At 37.3% G+C, this 15,076-nt stretch overlaps 1 protein-coding gene across 1 annotated transcript; it reads left to right on the top strand.

Moving 5' to 3' along the window:
• The first annotated feature begins 868 nt into the window (after window positions 1-868).
• Window positions 869-3,739, top strand: LOC131078615 (pentatricopeptide repeat-containing protein DOT4, chloroplastic-like). Its single transcript, XM_058016357.2, has one exon. The coding sequence runs from the start codon at window positions 1,096-1,098 to the stop codon at window positions 3,490-3,492; it is 2,397 nt and encodes a 798-aa protein (XP_057872340.2). The 5' UTR covers window positions 869-1,095; the 3' UTR covers window positions 3,493-3,739.
• The last annotated feature ends 11,337 nt before the right edge of the window (window positions 3,740-15,076 follow it).

Genomic DNA, 15,076 nt, shown 5'->3' on the forward strand with positions numbered 1-15,076 from the left:
TATCATGTGGTTGTCGCTATTACTGTCAAAGATATTTACAACTTGGTCACCAGTTGTTTCTTCTATTGTATTTATAATCCATTTTGATCTTGTTTTAGACTATAGTACCATAGTTTTTAACTTTTATATCTATTAATTTGTTGTATTATATTTCTTGACTTGTTTCAAACAAAAAAAACCAAACTTAAAAATAAAATGCACCTACTACTATTCTAGTTTAACTTATAATTTGAAGGGAAACGTCATACAAGATTATGGCACTAGATTGTTCTACTTCAATTGGTTGAGAACGATTTATGAGAGTAATGATATATTCCTTGATTATACCATCCTTCAAAAATTAAATTCTTGAAAATTTTAATAAATAAGGAATGAGGTCAATATCATGTCAAAAAAAATATTAACATGAACTTTTAGTACCATATCAAATTGCAAAAACAGTCTGAATTTAACATAAAACATTATAAATAAATAAAAATTTGACAATTATATTTGGAGCTGTCTATACAAAACAGCACCTCATCTAAACACAAAATCCACAAAATCACAATAGAATTTTAGGGGATTTTTACTGGTTAGATCCTCTTAATCTGTCTTTTTAATTTTGTAAAAATGAAAAAAAAAAATTAACTAAAAACCAATTGTATTATGCAAATTTATATTTTTGATCAGATTCTATTTTGTAGGGAGAATAGCAATTGCCATTAAATTTACCTTCACATTTAACAGTTGTCAAGTAGGGTGCATTTGGTTGGTAGCTGTCTCGCAAATAAGGCATGATAGAGAAATTAAACTACAATTAAAACACATCTTCAACTTATGAGCACGAGATTTATTACTGGCTTTGAGTGTATGCTGGACATATTCTAGATTTATTACTGGATTTGATTGTATGCTGGACATTTTCTTTACTATATATCGCTTTCTTACTTTCAACGAAATCTATAATTATGTGAAAAAAAATTCCGAAATTATTCATTACACTCTGTTTGTCACAGTGGGGATTCAAAATTCATAAAATGCCCATTTTCCACACTCCAATTACAATCTTAAAATGCCATGGTCATCTCCTACTCATCTTAATCTCACAGCATTATGGTGAAGGAGGTGCCGCGCATTCTGCTTACTACACACAAAGCTCCAGGAGAATCATATGCATATCTTCAATTATTGCAGACTTGCATTTTCAAGAACGCACATTCACAGAGGAAAAATGTCCACTCTTTCATCGCTCCCGGGCGATTTGCATTTGGTACAGACACAACTTTTCAGAGTAAGCTTATTAACATGTATGTCAAGTGTGGAAGTTTGTTGGATGCTCGCAAAGTGTTTGACCACATGAAAGAACGAGACAACGTCTCATCATGGAATACGATTATTGCAGCATACCGAAGGTATGGTTTTCCTCACGAGGCAGTCACACTGTTTCACCAAATGCAACGAACAGGTCTCCAACCCAATCAGTTCACGTTTGCCAGCGTACTCCCAGCCTGTGCCAAAATGGGCGCCTTGGAACAGGGTATGAACATCCATCAAAGTATAATGGAAGGGGGATTTTTGTCAGATGTCATAGTTGCAAGTGCCCTGGTAGACATGTATGCAAAATGTGGAAGCATAGACAAGGCACGTGAGTTGTTTGACAGAATGCCTCAAAGAGATGTCATCTCATGGACTGCCATGATTGCAGGATATGTTCAAAATGGGTTTGTTGAAAAAGCCTTGGAAAATTTTAAGCAAATGCAATTGGTCGGTGAAAAACCAGATTCGTCAACCTTCGTCAGCATCCTTCCTGCCTGTGCTCAAATTAGAGCTTTGGAACTTGCTGCAGCCATCCATAAAATTATAATAGAAAGTGGAGTTTTATCGGAGGTTGTAGTTGCAACTGCCTTGGTAGACATGTATGCAAAATGTGGAAGCATAGATAAGGCACATGAACTGTTTGACAAAATGGCTCAAAGAAATGTGGTTTCATGGAATGCAATGATTGCAGGATATGTACAAAATGGATTTGTTGAAAAGGCTTTAGAAACTTTCAAGCAAATGCAATTAGCAGGTGTAAAGCCAAATTCCACAACCTTTGCAAGCATACTTCCTGCCTGTGCCAAAATGGGAACTTTGGAACAGGGTATTGACATCCATCGAAGCATAAGAGAAGGGGGCTTTTTGTCTGATGTTGTAGTTTCAAGTGCTCTGGTAGACATGTATGCAAAATGTGGAAACATAGACAAGGCATGTGAACTCTTTGACAAAATGCCTCAAAGAAATGTTGTCTCATGGACTGCAATGATTTTAGGATATGCACAAAATGGATTTGTTGAGAAGGCTTTAGAAAATTTCAAGCAAATGCAATTGGCAGGTGTAACACCAAATTCCACAACTTTTGCCAGCATTCTTCCAGCCTGTGCCAAAATGGGAGCATTGAAACAGGGCATTGACATCCATCAAAGCATTGAAGAAGGGGGGTTTCTGTCAGATGTTGCAGTTGCAAATGCCCTTGTAGACATGTATGCTAAGTGTGGAAGCATAGACCAGGCACATGAACTGTTTGACAAAATGCCTCAAAGAAATGTGGTTTCATGGAATACCATGATTGCAGGATATGCACAAAATGGATTTTACAAGGATGCTCTCAAAATATTTGAATTAATGAAGCACTCTGGAATATATCCTGACATTGTAACATTTGCTCGTGTTCTATTTGCATGCAGCCATGCAGGTTTAGTGGATGAAGGGTGTACATACTTCAATCAAATGAGAAACTCCTTTTGCATTACACCTACAGTTGATCACTATGTATGCATGGTTGATCTTCTTTCCCGTGCCAGCTATCTTGAGGACACACTAAAATTTATTATTAAGATGCCACTTAAACCTGTAGTGGTTGTGTGGATGTGTTTTCTTGCTGCCTGTAGATCACATATGAACATAGGCTTAGGAGTATTTACAGCTACGCTGCTTTTTGATTTGGATCCTAAAAATGCTGCCACTTATGTTCTGCTATCAAACATCTATGCAGAAGTGGGCAGGTGGGGTGAGGTTCAAATGGTAAGGAGGTTGATGAAAGATAGAGGAATTAAAAAGATACCTGGATGTAGTTGGATTGAAGACCATAAAATGGTACATGCTTTTTGCATAGGAGACAGATCACACCCACAGACACAGGAGATCTATGCAATGTTGGAAAAATTGGCTTGGGAAATGAAGGCAGCAGGGTATTCTCCAGATTCAAAGCATTCACTTAATGATGTGGAAGAGGAGGAAAAAGAATTATTCCTCTGCTACCATAGTGAAAAGTTAGCAATCGCATTTGGTTTGTTAAACACGGCCCCTGGAACAACCATTAGAGTTGTTAAGAACCTTCGAGTATGTGCTGATTGCCACACTGCAACGAAATTCATCTCCAAGATAGTTCCTAGAGAAATTGTTGTGAGAGATGCAAACCGATTTCATCATTTTAAAGAGGGACAATGTTCTTGTGGAGACTACTGGTGATGCTAAACGAAGCGATCTGAAAAATAAGCTTGCACTATAATAATGTGCACTGCATCAGACCTGTTGTAATAAGGAGACAAGTTTTTCATTTTTCAGTTTCAAGAAAGTTTTTTTTTTTTATGATAGCATGGTTATGTTTCATTGAATTGATTTCAAAACGCATGCATATGCATGAAATGAAAAGCTAGAGGAGGTGAGTACTGTTGTGGTTTTTTTTTTCTTTCGCTCCATACCCAAGGTATAAGTCACGGCTTCACTTTTTGTATTGAGCTTCCATTAAGATTCCAAATACCTTATCTTTGTCAAAAGTGTTTAAAAGGCCTTACTACTTGACAAAATCCGCAAGCATGTGAAAGGAGAGAACCTTAGCTAGTTAATTTTCAAGATACTTTGACTGCTTCAACTCCACGTTGCATATGTAGAGGGAAATCACTCTGCAAGGAGTTCGAGTCATAAATGAAACTAGTAGAGCTGTAAGGGTTTGTGTCACTTTTGGGCCTCATCTAGCAAGTTTGCAGCAATCCATGGCATCCAAAATTATTACTAAGATTTAATGAAGGGTTCCGAGTGAGGGTTTTTGATCTTCAACAGCCATCGTTTTTAGTATAACAAGTAGAGATGCATTGAAGTGGTTGAAGAACTCCTTATGGACCATCATCCCCTGTTCATGCAGGTGCATAATGCGTAAAGAGGTATGTTGCTGTCTTAATTTGTTGAAGCCTTGCATTATTTTAAAAAAGCAATCTGCCTTATCAACAAAAAGAGGAAGAGAACAAGCATAATCTGCTCTATATTAGTTTCATTTGTTCATTTGTTGTGAAGACTATAGACAGATCAGAGAAAATTTTGCGTAATTAATGAGCAGCTAGTAAAAAGAACAAGCTCGAGGACTTCCCAAATACAGATCTAATGGGAAAGTTCAGGCTCCTCTCTTGAATCTTTGGTTTGATGAAAATATGCTCTCAAAGGTTTTATGTAACCTTGTGTGTGAAGGAAATCATGTGCGAATACAAAAGATTGAAATACCTACGATAACAATCAAGCAAACACAATTAGCTCAAACACCTCAAGATCAGGATGTTAGAAAGAAAGCAAAAGAAGCGTAATTGACATAAAACAAGATGCAAAACTTTATTTGACTCCTTGATTTGATTATCTCGCGGTTGGATGTGTGCTCATTGACGTGACGGGTGCTCGATATTGCTCCATGACGTGCGATTTGAAGATGAGATTCAAAAGCATGAAAAGATGGATGAGAGGATGGGATGGAGATGCATCATTATAACGATGTGGTTGTATGAAAAGTGGAGGATTTGCTTGAAAAAGAGCAGGATTAAATAGGAAAGGAAGGGAGATGAAGGGCCTTGAAAATGCAACACTTGTCCTCAAGGGCAATCCTAAGAATGCCATGTGGAATAAGATTCCACACTTGTCCTCAACAAAGGAGGACATGTGTCCTTAAGAGGGACAAATGTCAAGAAGGGGTTTGACATGTGTCCTTGAGGACACGTCCATTTTGGGAGGACACGTCCATTTTGGGATTCAATTTCCTAATATTAAGAAAATCAAGGAATCATGAGTGTGCACACACATGTGAGGGGAGGTTAGGATAAGATAAGGTTGGTTGGGAGGATAGGGTTGGTTAGAACCCATGAGTTATATTAGATGTTAGGTTAGAAGGGTAGTTAAAGTTAGGAGACATGTGACTAAAAGGAATATTTGAATTAAATTCAAATAAAGGGATGGAAAAGGGGGAATTAATTAATTTGATTAATTAATTCAAGGATTGGAAAGGGGGAATTAATTAATTTGATTAATTAATTCAAAGATTGGGGGTGGCCTTATTAATTAAATTAATTTGACCAAAGGGATACTTGATTTTAATTGAATAATAGAAATTATTTAACTAATACAAGCGACTTAGGAGATTTGATCTGATCTAATTAATCAATCAAATTTAAGTGTCTACACCTTGTAAATGTGGAGACACTATCTAGTTTATGGCCAAGGGGAATAGGTTGGATTTTGAATAGCATAAAATTGTCTCCCAAGTTTCAGTTTTCAAGAGCTTTGGAGATTGATGATCAAGTTATTCACATGTTAGTGGGCAAGTTAGAGAATGACAGAGATATAAATGTTGATGATCTTAGACTCACAGAAAAGGGGTGAAGGATTGCCTTAAAACCCTCAACCAACCATAACATGAAGCATTTAATGTGAAAATGAGGAGAAAGAAGGGATAATCCATGTAGAGATCAAAATCAATATCGATACTCAAGAAGAGACAAATAACAGTCATTGATGAAAGTGATTAAAGCAGCTCATAGCATTATCTATAAAGGTAAGAGGTCATTATATGTGCATGTCAGTCAATATCAATAAACATAAAACAAGGAGAAAGTAGGGGCAGCCAACAGTCAAGGGTTCATAAAATGTAAGCAGAGCAAGAATGCAAAGGACTACCATTTTAAGAATGAGAGCATAGCAGGATTGATGTTAAGTGGATAATGACAAGAGATAAACAATGAGCAATCATAGATTATGACAATAAAATAAGAAAGATAGGGTTCCCTTGGAAAAGACAATCCTAAGTCCAACAAGTGTTCACAAGATCTTAATTTACAAAGATCGTGAGTAGGCCATACCCTATGCCTATCAAGCAATGAGAAAAGACTTCTTTACCCTTCACCAAGTATTAGATTCAAGGTTAATGTAATACCCCGTCTGAAGGACCAAGGCAAAACTTGCCAGAACAACTTTTTTCTTTAAACACAACAACAAAAACACCAAAGGCACAACATAACATGTCACACGCGCTACAAGATGCATACTAGTCATGTGGAACACAATGACAACAAGGGTGACCTCACAATTGCATAAGCAAGGTACTAGCAGAAGGTTAAGCAATCAAGGGGCAACTCACCAAGGAGGACCTACAAGAGAGAGAACAACACCCAACAACAATCGGCACTAGCCCACAATCGTGTTCTCTATGAACACCACACAAGAATGGGATGAGGGAACATCATTCAAATCCACACACGACACACACTAGAAACAATGACAAAATCCTAGGAGCCAACACCACTCAACTTGATGACAACACTGCCAAAATTTCAAACAAGGAGTAGGATGAGGTCACTAGCACCTCCAATCCACTTCACTAGAGTCAAGACAATCCTAAGAATGAGGCCAACCTACATAAGAGATTTACTAACTAGGAGGCCTTATGCCCAACCAGCCTAGTTAAGCTTCAAAGGTCGGGTTTCGATGATCACCTAACCTCAAGCATGAAACAAGAGAGTTGTAGAAGAGAAGGTCTAAGGCTTGAGAGTCGATCCTTAAAATATCACAAGAAGAATCAGGGGTTGGGGATGTTGGCATGATTGGCATAACTGATGCAGATGAAGAATGATGACTGAACCGGTAAAGGACTGTTTGTGATGGCATTGTGATGAAGAGATTGAGAATGCACGTTTGGATGACTTTGATCAGTTATTTGTGTTGTCATTGATGGCAATTGATGTTTACTATGTTGTATTTTGTCATCTTAGTCTTTTTGGTCTACCGGAAGGAGCTTACCGGTAAAGAAACAGAAAACTGGGAATTAGGACCTTAACCAGTAAACAAGGAAATGTTTTGATTGGATCTAGTTGTTTGGTGGCAAAGATTAATATTTCAAGAATCCTATATTACATGCAAGAACTAATCACATAGAATTGAAATATCACTTTCTAAGGGAGAGAGTACAGGAAAAACAAATCAGAATGGAGTGTGTTACAAGCAAAGAACAACTAGCAGACATTTTCACAAAACCATTGCCAAAGACTACCTTTGAGTAACTCAAAGGTAAATTAGGGGCCAAACCCCTACACAAGAAAAACTAGGATGCAGGAGATGCATCAATCCGTTATGCTTATTGAAAACTTTTCACCATGGATTGATGAAATGATGGCTACTCCACAGGGGGAGCAGCTTAGATGAGATTTGCAGAGATGTTGAAAACAACAGCAGCAGATTTGATGACTGACGATCCATATGCACCTTCGGCATTGTTGTCAAAGGGGGAGAATAAGAAATATGATTGGGAAGAATAAATATATTATCCTAAGGAGGAGAAGATGTGTAATAGAAAGGGGGAGAAGAAATGAAGATTTAGTTCCAAGTGGAGAAGAGAAGAACCGGCAAAAGAGTGAAGTGCAACAGAGAAGTTCCAGAACTGAGCAGCATGATTTTAGTTGAATATGTTGGTGTTTATGTTGTTGTTGCCTTCAATGCCAAAGGGGGAGAATGTTGGCATAATTGGCATAACTGATGCAGATGAAGAATGATGATTGAACCAGTAAAGGACTATTTGTGATGACATTGTGATGAAGAGATTGAGATTGCATGGTTGGATGACTTTGATTAGTTATTTGTGTTGTCATTGATGGCAAGTGATGTTTACTATGGTGTATTTTGTCATCTTAGTCTTTTTGGTCTACCAAAAGGAGCTGACTGGTAAAGAAACAGGAAACTGGGAATTAGGACCTTAACCGATAAACGAGGAAATGTTTTGATTAGATCTGGCGATTGGTGATGATTGAAGTGTTGCAGTTTGGAATGTGAGTTTGTATCATTGTAATATGTATCTGACCAGAACCGCATCATTTTTTGGTTACCGGAAGTCATGTTTATGATTTATGTTGTATTTTTGCTAGGGTTTAAGAAGGCTTTAAGGACCGGTAAAGAATTATCTTAACCGGTAATGATTTTTGGTTTGGCGGTGATCTACATCAAGTTCAAATGTTGGAGGTGGCGTGGCACAACTCGCGTAGATGGATGAATTACTATTTTGGCACGTTTCAAGATGGAATTTCTTGGGAAATAGCAAAGCGCTTAAAAGAGTGAGCTAAGGGTTTGAAAGAGCATCAGATTGAGGTGCAATGATCATTCAACGGTTGTAATTGATTTGTAATTGATTGTAATGATCCATATGATGATCAATGATGATCAGTAATGAATTGTAAACGATCTGTGATGATCTATGTTGTAAGTCTTGGGGTTTTGTAACCGACTAAGTTGTAAAGGTTATTTAGGTTGGTACAGTTGATGTTTGTTGTGTCGGTGGTTTTGAGAAGAGTGTGAAGCCGAACCAGATTGTGAGAGATCTGCCAGAGTGTAGCAGAATTGGATCTGATCAAGCAAGTAGTTAAGTGCTATACCCAGATCATTCACTATTGTTCCCTAATAGTTGCAGCAGTCAAAATCCCTTAACCGGGTAGGTCCTAATAGGCCTTACATTGTAAATCCCTTAACCGAGTAGCTCAATATTTGAGTGTTAAATCCTTTTGCGAGGTTGATCCTAACAGGTCAAAGATCCTAACAGGGCTCATTATCTAAATCCCTTAACCGAGTGACTCCTAATAGGGTTTTCTCCTAACAAGTCATCTTTGTAAGCTCCTAACTGGGTTAGGCTCCTAACAGGGCGCATTCCAAAAGAGTGCACAATTTTTGTGGGTACCAATTCCCACCGTGGTTTTTCCCTATTTGGGTTTCCACTTGAAAAATATGGTGTTCATGTGGTGAATGTTTCTGATGTGTTGATTTGATTTACTTCCAGTTTATGCATGTTGATGAACACTTAATGAGCAGTTTTGTTAAATCAGTTTAACAGTTGGTTATCAATGATTACCATTAATGTTAAAGATTTTATTACTGGTTTATGATTGATTTTGTGGAGTTTTATAAGTTCAAGTTTTAAGTTTGAAATTGTTGTTAATACTGATTCACCCCCCCCTCTCAATATTAACAAGATCCTCTGAGATTAATAGGGGATTCGTCTTACCAATCACCAAATAAGGAGCTACAAAGACTTGATGTTCGACACCCCGGGACCTCCAACATCTAATGCTCAGTTGACTCTTGAATTGATGATTGGGGGTCAAGGATCCGACCTTCCAAGTTTGAAGCAAACATAAGAATGCTCGATGCCTAATGCTCGAAAACTATTGGGGTTGCAAGACCAAAAGCTACCTTTCAAGGATCAGGGATCAGGGGTGCACCTACCACTTTCCAAATAAGAAACGCAAATATCTGATTCCCGATGCGTGACATGTGCAAAGAAAACTTGGCAATAGAGAAGATGGTTTCGAGGGACGAGGGTTGGGTTTCCCGATATATTTTCACAGTTAGGGAATTTCGAAGAGCCAAATCCCAATCCACAAAGCCCGAAATACTTAGGGAAAAAGACAAGGATTAAGAGGCCTTTGGTGATCGAGGTGCAGGATTAAGGCTTACCCCTTTTCACAAATTTTACAAAGACCAAAGAGCACAAGCCCAATCAACAAAATCCAAAACACTAGGGAAAAGGAAAACTTAATGAGGTCCAAGGGTAGGGTCTAACCTCAACAAAAGGCAAGAAGAGGTGACACCTATGACTTTCACAAGTCTTGATTAGAGGTCTAAATAGGCCAAAGCAACTCGACACTCTAGGCACACACATCTAGAGATAAGAAGCACACAACATGGGGTACACAACACCACCCTTGACATAAGCCAAGACATTATATGTAAGAACTGTAGCGTTTTTTTCTTTTCTTGCTCCATACCCAAGGTATAAGTCACGACTCTACTTTTGCATGGACCTCTCATTAAGATTCCAAATACCTTATTTTTGTCAAAAGTGTTTAAAAGGCCTTATAACTTGACCAAATCCACAAGCATGTGAAATGAGAGAACCTTAGATAGTTGATTTTCAAGATACTTTTACTATTTCAACTCTATGTTACATGTATAAAGGGAAATCACTTTGCAAGGAGTTCGAGTCATAAATGAAACTAGTAGAGTTGTAAGGGTTTTGTCACTTTGGGCCTTTTTTAGCAAGTCTACAACAATCAATGGCATCCAAAAGTATTACTAAGATTTAATGAAGGGTTCTGAGCGAGGGTTTTTGATCTTCAACGACCATCATTTTTAGTATAACAAGTAGAGATACGTTGAAATGGTTGAAGAACTCCTTATGGGCCATGAATTATGTTTCATAGAATCGATTTCAAAAAAATATGCATATGCATGAAATGAAAAGCTAGAGGAGATAAGAACTATAGTGTTTTTTTTTTCTCCATACCCAAGGTATAAGTCATGGCTAAACTTTTTGCATGGAGCTTCCATTAAGATTCCAAATACCTTATCTTTGTCAAAAGTGTTTGTAAGGCCATATTACTTGACAAAATTCACAAGCATGTGAAAGGAGAGAACCTTAGCTAGTTAATTTTTTAGATATTTTGATTGTTTCAACTCCACATTGCATGTATGGAGGGAAATTACTCTACAAGGAGTTCGAGTCATAAATGAAACTAGTAGAGTTGTACGAGTTTTCGTTACTTTTGGGTCTCGTTTATCAAGTCGGCAACAATCTATGGCATCCAAAAGTATTACTAAGATTTAATGAATGGTTCCGAGTGAGGGTTTTTGATCTTCAACAACCATCGTTTTTAGTATAAAAAGTAGAGATGCATTGAAGTGGTTGAAAAACTCCTTATGGACCATCATCCCATGTTCATGCAGGTGCATAATGTGTAAAGAGGTTTGTTGTTGTCTTCATTTGTTGAAGCCTTGCATTATTTTAAAAAAGCAATCTGTCTTATCAACAAAAAGAGGAAGAGAACAAGCATAATCTGCTCTATGTTGGTTTCATTTGTTGTGAAAACTATAGAAAGATCAAAGAAAATTTTGTGTAGTTAATGAGCAGCTAGTAAAAGGAACAATCTCGATGACTTTCCAAATACAGATCTAATGGGAAACTTTAAGATCCTCTCTTGAATCCTTGGTTTGATGAAAATGCACTCTCAAAGGTTCCATGTAACCTTGTAAATGTGAAGACAATATCTAGTTTATGGTCAAGGGGAATAGGTTGGATTTTGAATAACATAAAATTGTCTTCCAAGTTTCATTTTTCAATAGTTTTGGAGATTGATCACGTTATTCACTTGTTGTTGGGAAAGTTAGAGAATGATAGAGATATAAATGTTGGTTCTCTTAGACTTGCATAAAAGGGATGAAGGATTTCCTTAAAACCCTCAACAAAACCTTACAACCATACCATGAAGCATAAGTAATGTGAAAGATGAGGAGTAATAAGGGATAATCCAGATGAAACTCAATATTGATACTCAAGAAGAGACAAATAACAGTCATTGAAGACAATGATAAAAGTAGCTCATAGCATTATCCATAAAGATAAGAGGTCATTATACATGTATGTCAGTCAATATCAATAAACATAGAACAAGGAAAAGGTAGGGGTGGCTAGAAGTCAAGGGTTCATAAAATGTAAGTATAGAAAGAATGCAAAGGACTGCCATTTTAAGGATCAGAGCATAGCAGGGTTGATATGATAATATGATGAAACAACAAGGATCCAGTCAACTACTGAGAGGGGGAGTGAATTAGTAGATAGAAAACAAACTAAACTTTCACCAAACTTAATCCCAACTCAGAAACAACTTGCTAAACTAATCGGTTTAGTCATTGTAACAAAAACTGCAACTGCACTGTCGAACTTTACCGGTTGACCAAAACATCAATGATACAATGTAACAGATCTGAAACTTAAATACCATTTAACCAAAAAATTAAACCACTTTACTAACATCAGTAATAGCTCATTTCAAATCACTTTTGGTCATCTAAACATATATAAGTGGATTTACCAGTTAATCATATCAACCATATCAAAACACATCACCAAAATCATTCACCACTTGACACAATGATTTTTCACGTTGAAATCCAAATGAGAAAAACCACGGTGGGGATGAATACCCACAAGTATTTTGAACTCTTTTGAAGTTTGCCCTGTTAGGAGCCAAGCCTTGTTAGAAGCTTATACAATAATGTCTTGTTAAGAACATATCCGGTTAGGGACCACCTGGTTAAGAGATTGACTACAGTACATTGTTAAAGGCAATACCTCGTTAGGAGTAACCTTAGTAGAGGATTTCAAATCCAAGCTAATGGATCACCTGGTTAGAGGATTTAAACAACACCAAGCCTATTAAAGCTTACCTGATTAAGGGATTTAACTGTTGTAATGGTTAGAGAACAATAGGGTCTTTGTTGATCTGGTAATAGCACTATCTTGCTTACTTGGATCCTTTTATGCTCCTATCTGCCTTCACAACATTTTGCAGACACTTCTTCTGGTTTTGCAACAATCACACTACCACACTAAACCAAATTTCCAACACAATTACAAACAACTCATCAACCTTAAATACAAATGCAATAGGTAGGTAACACAACACAAAACCTACAAATCTCATAGAGATTACAAAAATATCGGTTCAATCATAGCCATTGGATTACATAGCAATCAACTACACATTGTTCAAGATAACTTCAACTGTTGGACTGGATCACCGCACATTGGATCTTGTAGCTCATCATGTGTTTTCCCACTTCATGCTATGCATTTTCTCATTCCCAAGATAAACGGTTATCTTCACGTGCCAAAACCACTTTGAACCTCATCACGTGCATCATGCATACATGGCATCTTCATCTTCGATCATCATTCGGTCATAGATAATCACAACCAATTCACCAAGATCCATTGGTTAGGGTTCTGCATATCAACTGGTTAGGGTTACTAGTTGATCACTCTTCTTGAAATACCAATACCAATACCGGTTTCCTTCACTACTCTACTACCAGTTGCATTATTGCATCACTACCGGTTGCAATACAACTCCATTACCGGTTACTATTGACACCAATGACAACACTATACTTAATTAATGCAATCTTCATCCAATGCCAACAATCTCCCCCTTTGGCATTGATGGCAATACAAATATCAATACCCTTTGATTGTGATGATTGAGAGTAAAACACATACACAGGTATAGGAATCCTAGTTTGCACTTTTCCATATACTCTCCTTCAACTGTATCTTCATGTCTTCAGCTTGTAACTGGATATTCAATCATATACAGTTCTTCTCCCCCTTTGACAACAATGCCAAAGTGAAGGTTAACCATTCCATGCTTCACCGATCTGTAACTACGATCTGCAACTAGTTGCTCCCCCTGTGGAGTAGCTCCACTCTACACCAATCCATATTCAATATTTTCAATAAGCTACGGGACTGATGTCTTTCACATCTGCTTAATTGACTTCATGTAGGGGTATAACCCCTAACTTACCTCTAAGATACTCAAATGTAGCCTTAGGTAGAGGTTTAGTAAATATATCCGCTAGCGGTTCCTTAGTAGATACATGCTCCAGTGACACATCTTTACTTTGCACTTTTTCTCTCAAGAAATGATACTTCAGTTCAATATGCTTTGTCCTAGCATGCAACACTAGGTTCTTAGAAATGTTTATTGCACTAGTGTTATCACAGAAAATCATTACCGGTTCTGATAGCTTCAACTTGAAACCTTCCAGAATGTGTTTCATCTAGACTGCTTGGGTACAATTCATATATGTTGCAACATACTCAACTTTTGTAGTTGATTGAGAGATACAACTCCATTTCTTGTTGCTCCAAGACACTAGTCTTCCTCCAAGAAAGAATGCTCCTCCGGTTGTACTCTTCCTGTCATCAACATTGCCTGCCCAGTCTACATCTGTATAGACTTTTAAATCAAAGTCTCCTGCATATGGATACCATAATCCATAATCAATTGTGCCTTTCAAATATCTGAAAAATTATTTTGGTCGCTACCATGTGTGTCTCCTTTGGGCTCTTCTAAAATATGGCAACCAATCCTACTGCATGAGCAATGTTCGGTCTGTTGTGTACAACATAATGTAGTTTACCTATCATTGACCTGTACTCCTTTTCATCCACTGATGCAGAATCATCCTCCTTAGACAGTTTACAACCTGTAACCATTAGTGTTCCAACTGGTTTAGAGTCTCCCATTCCAAAAGTTTTCAATACTTCTTTCACATACTTGGACTATGTGATGAAAATACCATCCTTCATCTATCGGATTTGTAGACCTATGAATTTTTTTTATCTCACCTACCAGTGACATCTCAAACTTATTCTTCATCTCATTAGCAAAATCATGACACATATCATCATTCCCTCCAAAAATGATATCATCAACAAATACCTCACTTACTAGTATCTTATCTCCTTCTGACTTGAGATATATGTTATTGTCTTCACTAGTTCTCTGAAAACCTATCTTCACCAAGTGAGAGTGCAATATTTCATACCATGCTCTAGATGCTTGCTTCAGTCCATATAATGCCTTATGTAATTTGCACACCGAGTCCTTTTCTACAGTTAAAGCATAACCATCTGGATGTTCAATGTAGACTTCCTCTTCCAATATTCCATTTAGGAATGTTGACTTCACATCCATCTGATATACTTTGAATCCTCTATATGTTGCAAATGCAAGTAGAGTCCTTACTCCTTCCAATCTTGCAACTGGTGCAAATGTCTCACTATAGTCTTCACCTTCTTCTTGTGCATATCCTTTGCATACTAGTTTGGCTTTATTTTTTACCACTACTCCAACTTCATTCAGTTTATTTCTGAATACCCATTTTTTACCTATTACATTCTTGTTCTCTGGTTTGG

This window comes from Cryptomeria japonica, chromosome 3 (genome assembly GCF_030272615.1).
Source record: "Cryptomeria japonica chromosome 3, Sugi_1.0, whole genome shotgun sequence".
In the NCBI taxonomy this organism is placed as follows: domain Eukaryota; kingdom Viridiplantae; phylum Streptophyta; class Pinopsida; order Cupressales; family Cupressaceae; genus Cryptomeria; species Cryptomeria japonica.